The sequence below is a fragment of the Sphaeramia orbicularis genome, chromosome 14 (assembly GCF_902148855.1).
Source record: "Sphaeramia orbicularis chromosome 14, fSphaOr1.1, whole genome shotgun sequence".
NCBI classification, from domain to species: Eukaryota; Metazoa; Chordata; class Actinopteri; order Kurtiformes; family Apogonidae; genus Sphaeramia; species Sphaeramia orbicularis.
In genome coordinates, this window is record NC_043970.1 from 25,897,332 (window position 1) to 25,914,991 (window position 17,660).

Here is a 17,660-nt window from a genome sequence, read left to right on the forward strand (position 1 = left end):
GGCTGGCGTTCTGTGACGCTGTGCTCTGATTGGCTGGCGTTCTGTGACGCTGCGCTCTGATTGGCTGGCGTTCTGTGATGCTACTCTCTCACTGGCTGACATTCTGTGATGCTCCACTCTCATTGGCTGGCGTTCTGTGACGCTGCACTCTCATTGGCTGGTGTTCTGTGACGCTCCGCTCTCATTGGCTGCTCAAAACAAATAAATGAATGAGTGAAAAAAAAGCCTGTTTTGTTTAAAATCATTGCTTCCTGGTGCTTTTTAAGGCTAAAAACTCAAAAAAGACTATTCTAGGCAATTTGCAAATGCCCATGTTCCTGTGACTTTAATAAAAGAAGCCTCAAATCATTGCAACTTTCCCCGCAATTTTTTGGAAAAGCTGAAGCAAAATCAGGCATTGTAGGCTGCAGCAATCAAAAAAAAAAATCTCGCGAAATCCTGGAGGGACTGAGCAGAGCCAGATTTAAACAGGCATGTGGCTGTGAGCCCACAGTGTGATGCATGAAGTCACCACCAGATGGCGCCGTTCAGCAGACAGTCACCTGTAGGTTTACCGTGTTTACCTGATGTCAGGTGTAAACCAGGTTTCCACATTGGGTCTTTGTGTGTCTGTAACAGAACATCCTCCAGTGTGGGTGTGCAGTGTCAGACCAGTCCCACAGGCAGGTGAACGGGTTATGCAACAACCCCTGGTAGACACCGCCCCTCTGTGACAGACTGGAAAGGTGTGTGTCCGGACGGTGACTCACAGTTTCACTAGTGTGTGTGTAGACTTTGTAAAATCCTCTTTCCACGCACCAGCCTGCGGTGACATTCGCGTACATGTGTCCCCTCGGTGGGTGTACGTGACGGGACTGTGTCAGAGCTCCAAACCCTCCAGTTCCAATGTCGTTCTGTCCCGTGTTAAGGATATGGCTGCTTCTCCTGGGAGGGCTCGCGCTGCCAGGTGAGTTCGATCGACTTCCTGGATATTAAACGTATCTGCACATCCACGCAAACACACAAATACTAAGACAACGAACCGAGTAAAAGTGGTAAAGTAGGTAAAAGTGTGAACAGGTGGTTTATGAGCCACTAGAGGACACCTGGGCCACTGTGGACGCTTTTCTGTCTGCCTCTGTCGACCTTTGAAATCCACCAAGTAGGTCCAGCAGGTCAACCGCAGGCAAACACACAGAAATATTACAAACAAATACTGTGGAATTTATACACACACACACACACCAGCTGGTTCTAAAAGACAAAAAAGCCAGGCCACCCCAGATCTAATGTGGGTCGACAAATATATTTACTTAGGCTTTTCTACTAGTTTTACAACTAGTATGAAACCCCATTTTGTTTGTTTTAAAGATGAAGAAACATGACTGTGCGTAAATGCAGTTTGTGTATAATATTCAACATGTGTACTGTATATTTACCCAGTAACACAAGTTTAAAATAGTGATTTATGCATGTATGTGGGCCTGGCCAAGTGAAAGTGAACATCAGGGTCAATTTGTTTTTTCTCTTTTAAGTCAAGGTAAAGACTCACCTGTTCACTGCTGCCTTTGACTTTTTAGATTTTATATTCTCTTTTGAAACTCTGCACTGCAACTTTTACTTCAATATGTGTGTGTTTTTATTTTATTTTATTTATTTTTTTATTTTAGGTGTTGTTTTCTTACTTGCTGTTTTTAATCACCTTTTACATGTTTCTTTTATAATGTTTTAAATGTGTTTCTTTTTCCCTGTCGTTGTATTTCAATGTCCTGTGTGAAGCACCTTGAATTGCCTTGTTGCTGAAATGTGCTATACAAATAAACTTGCCTTGCCCTGCCTAAAACAGGGGTGTCAAACTCATTTTAGTTCAGGGGCCACATTTAGCCCAATATGATCTGCAGTGGGCCGAACCAGTAAAATAATAACACAATAGTATATAAATAATATCAACTCCAAACTTTTCTCTGTTTTAGAGCAAAAAAAGTTGATTTACATTATGAAAAGGTTTACATCTGCAAACTGTCTTTTCAAAAGATGTGAATAACATAAACAAACTGGGGAAAAAAAAGTGTAATTTTAACAATATTCTGCCTCAGTTTATCATTTCATGTACATTATAACTTAAAGATAACAGTGGATCTACAGATACACAAAATATTTAATAACAGGCAGAATCTTGTTAAAATTGTACTTACTTCTCTGAAGGCATTTCAGGTTGTTCATATTTGTTCAGGTTATTTACAGTTTTTGTGAAATTGTATATATTTTTAGAGTAAATACATGGAAATATTTACATTTACAAACGGAAAAGTTTAGAGGTTTCATTATTTATATGTTATTATGATAGTATTTTACTGGTCCTGCCCACTTGAGATTGAATTGGTCTGACTGTGGAACCTGAACTAAAAGGATTGTTATTCTCTTAGTGTATTTTTTGCATTTCACAAATTCATCCCAAGGGGCGGACTGGACCCTTTGGCAGGCCGGATTTGGCTCCTGGGGTGCATGTTTGACACCTGTGCTCTAAAACAATGTTTTTGATTGCTCAGCATGAAAGATGTATATCTTTAGTTTCTAAAGATGTGTTTATTTAATTTGTACCTGAATTACAACTGGATATATAAGAAAATATATGAGAATACAGTGTAAATAATGAGCAGTAAAGGTTGTAAATGAATGTATACAGCATAAATTCAGAATGTAAACAGCAATGTGTAAATAAATTTGTTCAAAATATATGCCTGTCTAATCTTATATTTCAGAATAATTAAATACTGTAATGATTTTGAATGTTAATTATTATTTTTTTAAAAAGCAGCAGAAAGATGTGTATTAAATATAGTAATGAAACACGTGCCGCCAAAGACGGATAATTTTATCAATATTTTAGTAAAGTCTTTGATTATTATTATGATGCATCCCACTGAACAAACACCTCAATCCATTACTTTTTTGGATTCTCACTCCATTACCATGAATTAATGTCTCTTAAAACTAAAATAAAAATTATATCAGTTTCCATTTTGGGTATAATGTACTCTCATATATTGAGAAAAGTTTGGTATGCTAAGTACTTGCACTTTCCTTGAGGAACAGCACTTTTTGACATTTTTTCCAAACCTTGAATAACTGCTGTATATTTTTCCTCTCTCTGTTACTTTGTCATTAATGATAAATTCATGTTTTTATTAAATATTTGGTTATTATTCCTTAATTCCATGTTAAAGTACTTGCTTTGACGTACAATTTGAGCTAATATTGTTACTGCTAAATTATTTTTTAAAAACAGATATGGAATGATTAGTATTGCTGCACAGTGCTTTCTCACTCTGTTACCTGCTTGGCTATGCCCATATCTCCTCAGAATAGCTAGTTAACCTGTTAAAGAAAATGAAATGCAAAGTGAAATTACAAATAGTGAGAAACCTTGATTTCTGCTCTGATTTCCCTGTTGTGATAGTTAGTCATTTCTAATATGTGGACATCCAGAAAAAAATTGTGAAACACATAATGTGTATATTGTACTATACCAACCTAATGCCATGGATGTTTATCTGTATTATTATTGTGTTAATTTTTATTGTTATACTGTAGTGCACACCTATATGCAGCCATGTGTTCCAAAACATTCTATATCAAATTAAAACAGCAAACAAAAGTAATAAGAGTAATATTCAGACTATATCATGTTTTTGCAAAGATTAAAAAGTGATCTCACTAAGGAGCTCCATTAATGACAGGATTAGACTACCGAAGTGTGTGAAAGAGAGGTATCACAGGTCTTTTCTTCCTGTAGCTGTCAGGCTCCACAACTGAAACTGCTGCAAATAATTCTGTGCAATAAACCAGCCAATAATCAGTGCAATAAACCATATCCCTATGCAATCTGTGGCATAATCAGCATGTGCACAGCTCTAAATTTTATATTGCTTTTTTGATTTGTCTTTATTTTGATTTTGCACTTCTTTTGCTCTTGTGTGCTTTTGTCCTTTGCTGCTGTAAACCTGGAATTTTCCCTTGTGGGACTACTAAAGGCATATCTTATCTATAACTTATCTTTAGGTTCACAGGGACGATATTAGAGATTAGAAACTGTGATTAGAGTTGAGCCAATTTTAGAGGGAGTTTGTGAAGTTTTGTCCAAATGAGCATGTTGCCTCTTAAAGGTACAGATGTTAGATACTGTATCTCAGTTCCTTACTGTTTTTAAAGTATTGTTGTTCTCATTTTTACTCGGAACGAGTTACTTTCTTACATAGTATTTCACACAAGCTCTAAATATAGTGTGTTTGGTGCCTAATATGAGAAAATACTTTGAAACATGCTTAGTTAGTCTAGTTTTAAGTGAACTCTCAGCCGCATTCCTGGACAGTGCCAAAAACACCTTTTGCTCTTTGGACTGAAGATGCTATCGACCAGTGTGATATGAGGAATAGCTGTTTTAAAGAAGATCAGTAAAATTTTGATTGTGTTTCAAAAGCCAGGATAATAATGATTGTATGGATCAGGAAAAAACACATCATCTCAGTCCACATCCAGATAATGTTGACTTTGAAAATGCATTGTGCATGTCCAAATTAATTATTTACTCTAAAAACAATGTTAAAATGAAATAAATCAATAAATACCTATAAATCTGTATAACTGAACATCATTTTCAAAACCATTTATGAGTAAATGTATTAATGAACTTAAATGTAATAAAGATCTGAGTGTGGATTATTTTGGGGATACACTATTTTTTTTTCCTCAATGTCAATACTTCCAGTTGAAGACCCTAATTTTACCCATCAGTCCCAACTTCAGCCGGTACCAATAGTTGGGAAAATGTCCCATTAGTCTTTCCGTTCTTCTAATATTATACAGCTCTGGGAAAAAATAAGAGACAACTCCAAATTTTTAAATGCGAACCCCACTGAAAACCTCAGAAATGTGATGAAGTAAATGAATAGTCATAAGTCATCAAACAAAGTTGAGCTGAAGGAGCAAAATGTGAAAATCAGAATTATTCTACAGAATATTCATTTCTGAGCTCTTTCTTAAGTTAAAACCCAGGTAGTGCATTGTTTAAAAATAATGTGAACATGTTTTCTTGGTATTATTCCAGGACACTTATTTTCTAAAACTAAACAACACTTTTGTATTTGTAGTGTAGAAGAAATGTTTCTAAAATCATTTGTACTCCCCCTAGAAATGGACATGATTATTATTAGCCTAATATTTTTGAAACTATAATAATGCATAGTGCTATAATAGTGACAGAACTTGATTTTAATTGCAGCTTTTAACAATGGAATCACTGACTGGAAAAAATATCTGAAAAGTAGATAATTGTGATTTCATTCAGATTAACTAATTGATCTCTTTGGGCTGGATGTTAATTTCATTGTACTTCTGCTGTTTTCTTTAAGGTCTTCTGAGAAGGTGGTGATATTTACAGATTAATCAGCTTTGTCTTACCCAAACTATTATTATTCTCTCAACTTTTTAAAATATCTACTATCAGTCAGTCTCTTCCTCTAAACACATACTCACAGTGGAGGTAGTAGTGTCTGTGTTTTTCAAAGACATATTTTTATCTGCTCTAATAATCTACATGTTGTGAAAGTATGCCGGAGCTGTTCAGACAGGCAAACTCAGATACACCAGGATCATGGATCTGGCCTGAGGAGAGGTTTCCTCATTCTATGGACTGAATAAAGTTATCAGAAAACATTGTTCCTCTGACACAGCAGGCCTTGTGCTCTGTGAAGGCTGTCGATATCTGGACGAACAGTCGTAGTTACATTTAGTCTGAGTGTCTGATAAGTGTGCCGTGAATTCACAACACACAGATAAAATGGCCCAGGGTTGGAAACATCATCAAGTTCCCACACTGTGACCAGTGGGCAGAATGGAAACTGAAACTAAACAATCACATTTTTACTGACAATGATAAAAAGGAGTTATTGGAATCAAATGTCCTTCACTGAAGAAATCAATAACATTCACATTTTATGCATTGAATCTATTTCACACTTAATTTAATACTAATGTAGCAAGAATAGGATACCAAATTATTTAAGAATGGAGTGTTAATTTATTGATTAATTTAATTATAGATTTATAACTAAGCTTAAACTTAAATCAACCCAAAACAATAATTTGGAAATCTTGCAAAAGTGGTAGTTCGTTGACTGCACAGTGAACCCGAGTGTGAAAATAGACAGTACACAAGGATAATTGACTGAGGCAGCGGATTTATACACATATATATAGAATTTATTAACTAAACTACGACATACAAATAACACAAAGGCGTGAGACAAGTACAACAAAAAGGAGTAGGAGATTGTGAACAGGAGAAAAGTAAACTAAATTGGTAGATGGCTATATTCAAGCTATTATAACGTTAGTGAGGTTAAGGTGAGGTAAACCTACTTAAATTGGAATAACACCAACTCAGATAAAAATCAGGAGCAAGTTTTCTTACAAGTTGTTGCGGTGCGGATGTAGCAGCTGGCACGGCCTTGACGGCGGATGAATGAAGTTGGAATGATGTCTTCTGAAGGCTGCGGGTCTTGACTTTTCTGACGGAGTTCGAAGCAGGACCAGGCTGTGAAGTGACATGCTCACACTGGAGGTCTGAAGTTCTGAAGCTCTGACGTTCTGCTGGCTGGAGGAGGTTCACAGCTGGCTCTGGCGGCTGGTTCTGGAAAGCTCGCCAGGAGAAGTGGAGAACAGCGAAGATGGAAAAGACTCTTGGAGAGCTCAGAAGGTGGAACAGCTCTGAGAGCCAAGGAGATGGTCAAGCTCTTTGAGTAGTTGAGAGCAGATAAGGTGGAGAAAGCTCTGATGAAAAGTTGGTTTCATTTACTTTTATAATTTTGTCCGAAACCAACCCGGCACGCCTCCCTCATGCATATTGATGAGTCATCGATGCCTCGGGGCGTTGCCTTCTTTGTCTGTTTTGGCGGGAATCCAACCTCCTTGTGCATATTAACGAGTCGTTTGCATATCTCAAAGTCACGTTTCTCTTCCCTCTTAGGAAGACAGAGGGGGAGAGGACGTTGTGCAGACTTGTAAGAAAACCTTGCATCCTTAAATAAGATCCTTGAATAAGATCACTCAAACTTTATACATCACCTGTAACCTCACTTAAGCATCAGTAAAATAATAGCATGATTATTCAGACATGCTATAAGCAGTAATACTCTTACTTTCACATAATTCACCGTGAACATGATCAGGACACATATATGAAACCACAGGTCAGGCAAATGGCTTAAGTATTACGTCTACATAAAAGAGTTAGCATGCTGAGTTAATCAACATTAACACATTTCTGTGATCCTATTAACATGGCACATATAGTGATTTTGGTTACTCAGTCTATTTCTTCTTCTGGGTTCATCTTCACCTCTGGATAAGCAACATAATAAAACACAGATGTTGAGAGGACAAAGTCGGCTAAGTGTAAACACAAGTTCCGGGGTGCTCTCAATTACCACGACAGGGGAAATGGCTCTTGATGAAGAACAGAAGACAATGGCTGAGGAAGTATTTTTTTAAGTCCATTAGGCTCATTCCTTAAGATCATCTGTCTTCGTAAATGTCATTTGCAGAGGATGTCCGTGCTTTGACCTGATACCAACCAATCAGCATGGTTGTTCAGGAATTTGGTTTGACCTGGAGAGGAAGATAATATAATTTATAATTCTGTTTTCGACTCTTTTCACGCACTCCACCGTCGTGAGGCTACACTAAATTTAACTGAATTTTTTTTTCCTATATCATTATTTTGTTATGTTTGGAAACAAAGCTTTGTCACAGATTGTACAATATGGTAGATCATGTCAAAATACAGTAACATTCTGAATATATACTTGAATATTTATACAGTTGGCAGTATAAGTACATAAACTTATAATATATACGTTTGTACAGCCAGTGCTTGTTTCGGCGCGAATATGCAAAAGAAATGAAATTGCAGAATTTTTACATTGTGTTTCCATAGCATTTCTATTTAGATTGTGTGATATATGGCAAATAATTTGTAGAGACCTCATTTTTGTTCACCTGAACTATAGGGTTTAGAGTTATGAGAAGAAAGTAGAAGGAGGTATGCCCTCTTTTAATTCTATGGTTTTATGTACCAGGACTTATTTCTAAGGAGGCAAAAAAGGGGTACTTAACTTAATCTTTCACACACAGTTTTTCCATTTTGGCTCAATTTTTGTTAAATATATATTACCAAGGTGGAATCTGTTTTGTGTTTTTATAACCTGGTAAGGACTGAATGATTTTATTACATCCTGATATGTGAAACCATAGAATTAACGCTGGATGTAAGACTGTACATGTACCTGTCAATCAAAAAACGCCATGCCCTGGTCATGTAGGATTCATAAATATATTAAATTGCAGAAATGGTAATGTCATTCTTGTATGAAATTATTCTTTTGCAATTTTAGCATTTTTTCCTTCACATACCATAGCATACTGCATGATTTGTGTTATTTTCACATTCATTTACTCAGTGACTCCTCATGTTAATCATTGTGATTATCGAAGAGACCACTTTCTTCAGGTTTTCCATTACAGACCTGAAGCCATTACAGACCTGAAGTCAAATGTTTATTTACATCTTTTCACAATTTTACACATGGATTAAAAGGATATTCAATACACAAGAGAAGCCAAAAATCACTGCAAACTGCAAAATTTAGACTGATTGTGTGTAGTGATAACTTTGCAGATCTTCTTGCAAAACCACAAAGTTTTGTGAAAAAGATCTGATTTTACTTCCAAAGTGTATGTTAATACAGAAATGCACTTCACACTGGTTTGCATATCTGATTCACTGACAGTAGAGAAAATTGCCACATCATCTTCTTAATATTACTGTGTAAATTAACAGTTTTCATGTGTTTAATAAAACAAAGCTCTGCCGCAGACACTTTTCCACATACTGTTCTGTCTCTGATCAGGATTAATGAACATTCTTGGCTGTCTCTTCTTTATGGTTTATGGTGAGGAATGTTTTAATCCTCGGGGAAAGTCTGAGGATGGCTCATCACTGTGGCTGACAGTGTGATCCAGACTGAACTCAGCTATTGAACTGTACCAGAATGCTGCAGGAAAAGGTTCATTTCTGTTTGTAAAAATGTGGAACATTCAGGCAATGAAGTCATTAACAAGCTGAAAGTGAAAACTTAAAAACATACTGAAAGACATACAGCAAAAAACATAACACGGGAACAGAAGTCTATGAATTATTTGCTTTCTTGTTTGATATATTCAACTAAAATAATATCTCATGGACAGAAATTGGAAGCACTTTGTTATAACACTTAAGTAGATTTTCAGGGGTCAGTGTTTTACATTATTATTACTATTATGATTATTATTATTATTATTGTTATTATTATTATTATTAGTAGTAGTAGTAGTAGTATCAATATTATTAGTATTTTGACAATTTCAAATTTTCCCTATGTCTTAACAGATATATATTTATGTGTCTGTTCTGTATATTTTCAAAACACTCATTTTGTTTTCAGTGTGTTCAAGGATAATTATCAATTATTATTATTAATGTTCACATCATAGCATACCTTCCCAAAAGTCAAAATGGTCTCATATACTCTTCATATAGAACCGATAATACATTAAAAAAAGATGATTCCTTGTATAGAGCAGTGGATGTCACACATGACAGATGTAGGGATGTAAAACATGTAACTAGATAAAACAGACAGGTTTTGCATTTCAGAAACAGCTGGTACTAATGTAGAAATACTTTTTACTTTATCTCTGAGGACATTGTATATCTTAAACTTTTCTGCTTTTTGTTGATTAAGGACGTTTAGTCACTACTTCACACTAGCGTCAGCACTTCTGTTGGAATACTTCTGCACTTTTTCCACCTGTGGTCATGGAAACTATAAACACAGCCTTAATATATGAATATAAATTAAAATGATGTTAATTGGATAACAGGTTAGTGAAATATTACAGTATACACACTCTATTGCCTCGAACAGTGGTGAGTGCCTTGATATATCTCCACTGAGTAAAGTACCAGGCCTTTATTTAATAATTTTCTAATTAATTGATGAGAAAGATTTGCCATACATTATGTCCCTAAAGCTATCACACCCTAAATACTAAATTATTTCACTGTAACTTTCCACGCTCTTGTATCACAGGATCTGGCATGCAGTTCATTGAAGAGTAGACTTTCTGTGATTCATTTGCTTAAACAAAACTGCTGTTCTATTTGTCTGTCAGTACGTTTGGTAGCATGATTTGTGGTCTGATGAAACAAATATCAACGTGTTTGGATCTGCTGGGTGTAGATGATGAATAGTACAACATTACAAACATCACATTTCAGTACTGGGTGAGTACTGCTGAAAGGTGAGAACCAAATTCATCAATGGAATTATGGATTACAATATGTACTGTCATATTTTGAAGGAGAAGATGGTCCTTAGACTGAGAACGCATTGTCAAATAACTTTACATACAATGAACTTCTCTCTAAAATACGAAGTTTTTTTTTTTCTTTTTTCTAAAAGTCACTATGGTCTCATTTGTTTTATTTAGAGAAGTGATTTTGTATGGTATTCCCAGGCCATCATGAGGCTCCTGGATTTATTTGAGAAAATGTGTCCTATTCATTTATATTCGCTGTCTGTGTAGTTGTGCTCACAAGGTTTCTTTGTGCTGTCTTTTGTTGATAACAGGGGTGCGACACGTCAGTGGAATCGATATTTTCACACCAGGTGAGATGGAAGCAGTCAATGGGACGGATGTGAGGCTGAAGTGCACTTTTAGCTCAACCCACCCAGTATCACTGCAGACCGTCGTCGTGTCCTGGAACTTCCGTCCTCTGCAACCAGGCCCTGATGAGTCGGTGTGTGTGATATTTTTATAGACACAGCATTAAATTTACCTTTATAATTGTGAATGTGACAGAGCTGTAAATCCAGTTGTGCTCATAAGTTTACACACCCTGACAGAATCCACATGGGACGGTCTTGGATATTCCAACATGAAAATGGCCCAAAACACAAGGTCAAATGGACCTGTCATTGGCTACAGCAGAAAAAAAGTGAAGGAGTGGCCATCTCAGTCCCCTGACCTCAATATCATTCAGCCACTTTGGGGGTGTGGGGGTGGTGGGGGGGGGTCTCAAACATGCAGTTCATGCAAGAAAACCCAAAATCTTAAAGGAACTGAAAGTGTTTTGGCAAGAAGAATGGGCAGCTTTACCTTCTGAGAAAATAAAGTGCCTCTTCCACAACTACCACAAAAGACTTCATGCTGTCATTAATGTTAAAGGGGCCAATACAGAGGATTAACAACTAGGGTACGTAAACTTTAGATCAGGGTCATTTGAATAGTTTTTGATGTCAGTATGATTTAAAAAGAGCAAGCACATTTGTTTGACAATAAACGGCTTCATCCAACCATTAGCCATGAGTGAAAAAAAGTTTTTGTATTATCATTCATATTCTGTGAAAACTGGCCAAAGAATCACAAATTCTGCAAGAGTATGTAAACTTATGAGCACAACTGTAGGTAAGCTACCATGGAAATATTTCTACCTTTTCACCATTTTATTTGTTGTCTGTCAGGTATTTTACTACGACAAGGAACCGTTTCCTCCCGATGAAGGGCGTTTTAAAGGCCATGTAGTGTGGTCAGGAGACGTTTTGAGAAAAGATGTCTCCATAACCTTGCAGGACGTACCTCCAACCTTCAATGGTACCTACATCTGCCAAGTTCGCAATCGTCCAGATGTGCATGGCAGTAATGGAGAGATCGTCCTCAAAGTCGTCGACAAAGGTCAGACCGGCAGCTCTGCATCCCTTCCTCAAGGAGATTAAAGAGTAGCACTACATTCACTGTAATGTAAATTATATGAGAGGAAATGTGATTGTACAGGGTGTCCACGAAGTCTCTGTACAATTTAAAAAAAAATGTCTGACAAAAGCAATTGAGATATAGAAATCAGATTTGTTGTATGTACTCAGTGGTTATCAAAGTTTGATTCTGTGGGATCATGTGCAATGGAGTCGGTGCATTTTTCTTGTGACACCACAAGTGAATGACCTTCAACCAACCATCATGTTCCAGCAAGATGGTGCACCACCACATGGACTGCATGTTGGTGGGTTCCTAAATCAAACATTTCCAAACCGGTGGATTTGAGGGAATGGCCCAATTCCCTGGACACCTCGTGCACCAGATATCAACCCCTGGATTACTTTCTATGGGGTTATGTTAAAGATATCGTGTATTGAACAAAGATACAGGACATCAATGACCTGAAGCCAAAGATCACAGATGCTATTGACACCACTGATGAGTCGATGCTACAGCCAACATGGCAAGAAATCCAGTACCGTCTGGATGAGCTTCATGTAACTAATGTTGTTCATATAGAGGTGGGTTAAATGAGGCATAAAAAACTTTAATATCTACTTTTCATTTTGTAATGTTTTCCACAGATCTGCCTGTTCATTTGCTTTCATAATAAATTTGTTAATTGTAATGAGACTTTATGGACACCCTGTATTTCCCGTCAGTTCAGTATGGAAGGTTTGCATGTTCTTGTGGGAAGTTTTTTTGCTGGAGCATGCAATTTATTGACATTAGCTATTTCTAATTATAACACTCTTGGTAGCCTATTTCTCCTTTCAGTGTTTTCCATTTCCTCTTTTCTGCAATGCTACCACTGCTAAAGATGGAGTATGGGATTCCTCAGGAACACTGTTTATATTAGGTAAAGAAGAGACATTTGTATCCCTGTCTGCTTGCCATTTTTCTCTCTAGATTAAACCACTTTTAAACATCTTTTGGTGACTGATCTCCTCTTTTTCTTAAGAGAATTACAAATGTTTCTCAGTAAAAGTGTCTCTGGCTCTGTAGTCTGTGTTCACTGATTGGAGGACTCAACAGCATCCCATTAAGTCGACCGATCAGCAGCCAGATAGACACGTTAAAGTGCTGTGAATAGTTAAACCTGTTTGCTAATCAGTAATCCTCTTTATGTGACAGGTACCCCCTTCTTTTTAGCTTTTATTTTAAATTGCAGATAATTTTTTTCTCTAATTTCCAGTATTAAAAATGCAAAGTTTCAAACACATATAATTCAAGGATGCACAGATATATTGGTCAGATATTGGTAATGACTACTATTTACCAATATCAACAAATATTGTTATTGGCATGTAAGATGTCTTCATTGATGGCAGTAGTAGATATTTATTTGTTTTGTTATATTAAAGGATATTTCACAGATTTGAATGTTTGAATCTGGAGGACTATTATTATATTCATAATGAGGTTTTCTTTTGTTAAGGGGGGATGAATAGCAGAATAAAGAAACAGAACATAACATCAGTATGGACATTTTATACCAGCCAAAATGTCATTTTAATTGTCAGTATTAGCATCAGCTAAGAGTTTTGCAAATGGTGCTACTCTTATATAATTAGATACATGATGACACTACAACACTGCACAATTAAGATGTTTGATCTGTTTTTTTTTTTGTTTTTGTCTTTTTTTTTGTTGTTTTAAATTGGCCATTAAAATGCTCATAAAACAAATTAAATATCTACAGTCATCATTATGCTCTATAAACTCTAGCATAGAGCCGTCATAAGTGAGTGTACAAGGCCTATTCTACTCATTATGTAAATATTAAAATTAAAAGTGGATAAAAACATTAGGAGTCACTTCATCTGATATTTTTTGTGCCCAGACCATCTGCCCGTTTCATGTACATTATGATATGAAATCATATTTTAGAGGCAAAAAAAGTCAGTATTTTCAGATCTGTCAGTGTTCTAATCATTTTGGCTGCACCTGTATTCCTGCAGCTTCCACAAAAAGCAACTTTCCACTGAAGATTGCAAGCAATAGTGGGTCTGAAGCATTTATGTCCTATTTACAGAATCAGAGACTTCATTATTTCAGTTAGAATGGACAGCTAGTGGACTATGTAGTGGTTTGGATTAGAATATCCACATCATTTATACTTTCATTACATATGTAAGTTTTACCTTATTGGTTCTTACCATGTTGGAAACAATCCTCTCCAGGGGTCAGAGGTCAGCATTGTTCTGAGCGCAGGCTGAGGTTCAGGACATTGATTATTTTCTGATAATTTAATGTTAGCTCTTGTGTTCTCAGCTGCTGTAATGTCTCATTGTTCATGTCACTTCACCACCTACTGTTCATTTTTATCTGCATTTGGTGCTTCTAGTGTCCCTCTCTGAAATCAGTATCCTGGCGATTGCCGTGGGAGGAGCCATCGTCGCTATCCTGATCATCCTCGGGATCTTTGTGGCAGTCAAGGTGTGCAGGAATCGGCACAGAGACAATGATGTTGAGATGCACTCGAGGGAGCAGGAGTGGAGGGACCCGACTGTGTGGTGAGGGCCAGCAGGCCAGATTTTCCTCTCGGGACTGGTGTGCAGTTTGGGTCTGCTCTGCTGGAAGGACTTCTGAACATAAGAGGGGAGGGCGACTTTTTCTTCCATGTTTGCTCCTCCAATGTGATATTACGACCATAGCTGATTATTGAACTGTTAGTGACACAGTGCACCGCATTATCATTTTGTTTTATGATGATTGTTTTATATTTCTTCTTCTAAAGTTGTGAATAATGAAAACTACTAACCTAACTGTATCAGTAGTTTACACTGTCCTTTACACTGTAAAGGAGACGTGAATATGGAGGGAATATGTTGGGATTTTTTCTGAACTAAATGCTGTTTTCCCCACTATTTATTAGCCTCAATTCACACAGCACAATTTAGTATTTTTAATCTGTATTTTTTTAAGAGTTTTACATAATACTTCAACTGAATCATGACCTAGACCTGAGGTATAAAATCAGTTTTACCATTAATGAGCCCAAAGAGTACTTCATTTATCTAAAAATACATGATTCTGCTGTGGTGAATTGAGTCTTATTTTCTCTTTTCCTGCTACAAGGGGTTCAGGTTATTTAGTTGTGGGAAGTAAGAGTACTTGTACATTTTTTTTCTGGGCATAACATTGTGTTTTTGAACAATAGCTGCAATGAAATCTAATTTAAATTCAGATTTTGCTGCATATTAAAATGGAAAACATGCTGTTTGATGTGTGAATCAGGATGGAAAAGGACTAAATCTGGTGACTGAAACCTTGACCTGCTTCTGAATTAATGTTTTAATCATTGTCTTTGAAAAGAAGCAGTACATCTATTCTCTGCTACTCTGGAAGGAAAAAAGCGCTGGGTTTGTTTCAAGCAAAGGATTCTGGGTATTGTATTTTTAAGTCTCTTTCTCTCCCCTTACACCATTGGACATTTTCTGTGGTAAACCAGCGTGGGTCAGTCTGTTTACTTCACTTTTCTCATGATTGGATTTCCATCAACTGCTCATCTCACTGTTTATGCATGTGTGTGTTTGGTGCATGTGTGCATTGCGTTAGTAAACCTGAAGAGGCGGTTCATCTGACTATCGAGACGAAGAAGAAAGAGGTTGATAGTTCAGATGATGAAGAGTCTGAAGCCAGCAGTGGAGATGACGAAGAGGAAGAGGGTGAAGATGATGATGACGACGATGATGATGATGACGATGATGGCGGAGATGATGATTGAGTCCAACTACTAGCCTTTTTGGTATAGTCACTAGTTAATAAATGTTAAGATGTAATTTATGATGCAGTGTTTTTCAGAATCCAGTTGTTTCTCACTAACAGCACCACAGAAATATTAAGTTCTGTGCTTGTATAGTTTTGTCATGTTCTGGAGATGACTTTGCCTTTTCATGCTTATTGAATGGATTTCTACATCATGGCTGCTTGAACTGTGTAGCCTCAGATCAAATTCAACCTGTAGAAGACCATGGACATTTTAACTTGTGACTAATTAGTGACACCACGGCACACTAGTGCGTATAGTGTTTATCTTTCCTCTTATGTTTCAGCTGATATTAAATGTTTCAGTCGAAAAATAATCTTAAATCTGTGTCATAGCCTGTCTTGATGCAGAATGTTTGGATAAAGTTAGAAATTAAATGGATAAAATGGATGCTGTCATTTACCTTTTGCGAGTGATAAAGCAAAGTGTTTACTATATTGGCAACATTACACAAGTGATTTTATACTATGATTTTTGTATATACTGTTAATAAGCCGAGTTTACACTTTTTAAATCAAGACCTTGTTGTCATCTGCCTTTTTACAGCCACTTTGAAATAAAGAACAGTTTTTAAAAACACTGTAATCTTATTAATGTTTTGATTTAACACACTGGAGAAAGGGAGCGGGTGGAAAATACCAGTATTTAGCCACTCCTAAATGTGTCACACAACTGAGTCACACTTCCTGTTCCTGAACCGTTTCCCACTTCATTCACTTTTCCAATCTCGTCTGTCCAAAACAGATCCATATGATTCTTTTATTTTGGATCAGTGAGCTCAGTGAAAAAGATCATCTCTATATTTTGTGGATATACATGGGAAAACAATCTAACATTATTTTCATTAAAGCAAACAGTACTAGGAGTGCACAGCAGCTTCTTTTATAAATATGAAGGTATGACTGTTAATCCCATCATGAGATATTTCACATGCTGAGCAATCCATTGATATTAGGTCTGTGTTGCTCAGTCCTTTTCCAGTGTAGTTATGAAAAAAAAAAAACTGCAGAGGCTTGTGTAGTACATCTCCCCCTGGTGGTATCACAAACATTGCCACTTGGGGGGGAAAAAAAGCATTAACTGTTTGCTCTAACCACAGCCCATGCTTTCATTTCCATCCTTTTAAGAAAGAAAGAAAAAACATTTCAAAGTGGGGGGTGCAGTGGAGTGGAATGGCCCACTAACCTGGAACGTGTGGGGACATGTCAGCCATGTCAGACTACTTAAGCTTGTGTCAGTCCACAATGTTCTTCAGAATCAGTCTTTCTGAAATGGAACTTGTAATGGATTTATGGGAAAAAAAAAAAAGTCATGAGTCAAATTCATTTTAAAACCTTATGAAGTTATGAGTATTTCTTTATCTTCAGCTTACATATGTCATCATAAAATCACTTCACATAATTTTGTTTGTATGTGCATATGAACATTGAAGTCAAGACTGTATGCCAATAATATATTAGTTTTACATACTTCTTATTTCCTTTATATATGACTGGATGTGTGTTGCTGATCACTCACCAGTGTACAAGCGGAGTTGCATGTCCTTGTGTCTTTTCCTTTGGAGCTGCAGTCATTTTGCTGCAGTGGGAGCAGATGACACCTTACTGTCTGTCTGTAATATGAGCATATGCTTATAAAAGCTGAGGCTGTAGGTAGCATGATTAATAACCTGAACCATATTCTTAACACATATATATACCAAGTGTTTGAGCAAGAGGTTCATGTATATGCTGTGTGTGTAGTTACAGCCTTGCACCAGTCTGCAGCAGCACCCTGTCTTTCTGCAGCAAAATGCTGTTGTTTTTTTTGTTATTGCAGTTCTGGAAGAGTTCCCACTGCTGCTGCATTGATACTCCAGTGGGGGGGCCTGGAGAGCAGAGTGGAGAGCCCACAGCCTGGCCGCATTATCTCTGCTGGAACTCCACACCCTAACAAACCTTCTATCACCTCACGTCACACATTATGTACATGTTTACCATGGAGCCCTTGGGTT

General features: G+C 36.8%; 1 protein-coding gene across 1 annotated transcript; it reads left to right on the forward strand.

Moving 5' to 3' along the window:
- Positions 1-693: 693 nt before the first annotated feature.
- Positions 694-16,256, forward strand: mpzl2b (myelin protein zero-like 2b). The gene is made up of 5 exons (XM_030154888.1): positions 694-946; positions 10,710-10,879; positions 11,604-11,814; positions 14,243-14,411; positions 15,457-16,256. Exons 1-5 carry the CDS (start codon positions 886-888, stop codon positions 15,623-15,625), a joined length of 780 nt encoding a protein of 259 aa, XP_030010748.1. The 5' UTR covers positions 694-885; the 3' UTR covers positions 15,626-16,256.
- Positions 16,257-17,660: the final 1,404 nt, after the last annotated feature.

Coding starts and splice junctions, on each gene's coding strand:
- mpzl2b (XM_030154888.1), top strand. CDS start 886: ATGTCGTTCTGTCCCGTGTTAAGGATATGGCTGCTTCTCCTGGGAGGG. Junction 947..10,709: donor GGGAGGGCTCGCGCTGCCAG/GTGAGTTCGATC, acceptor TGTTGATAACAG/GGGTGCGACACGTCAGTGGA. Junction 10,880..11,603: donor AACCAGGCCCTGATGAGTCG/GTGTGTGTGATA, acceptor GTTGTCTGTCAG/GTATTTTACTACGACAAGGA.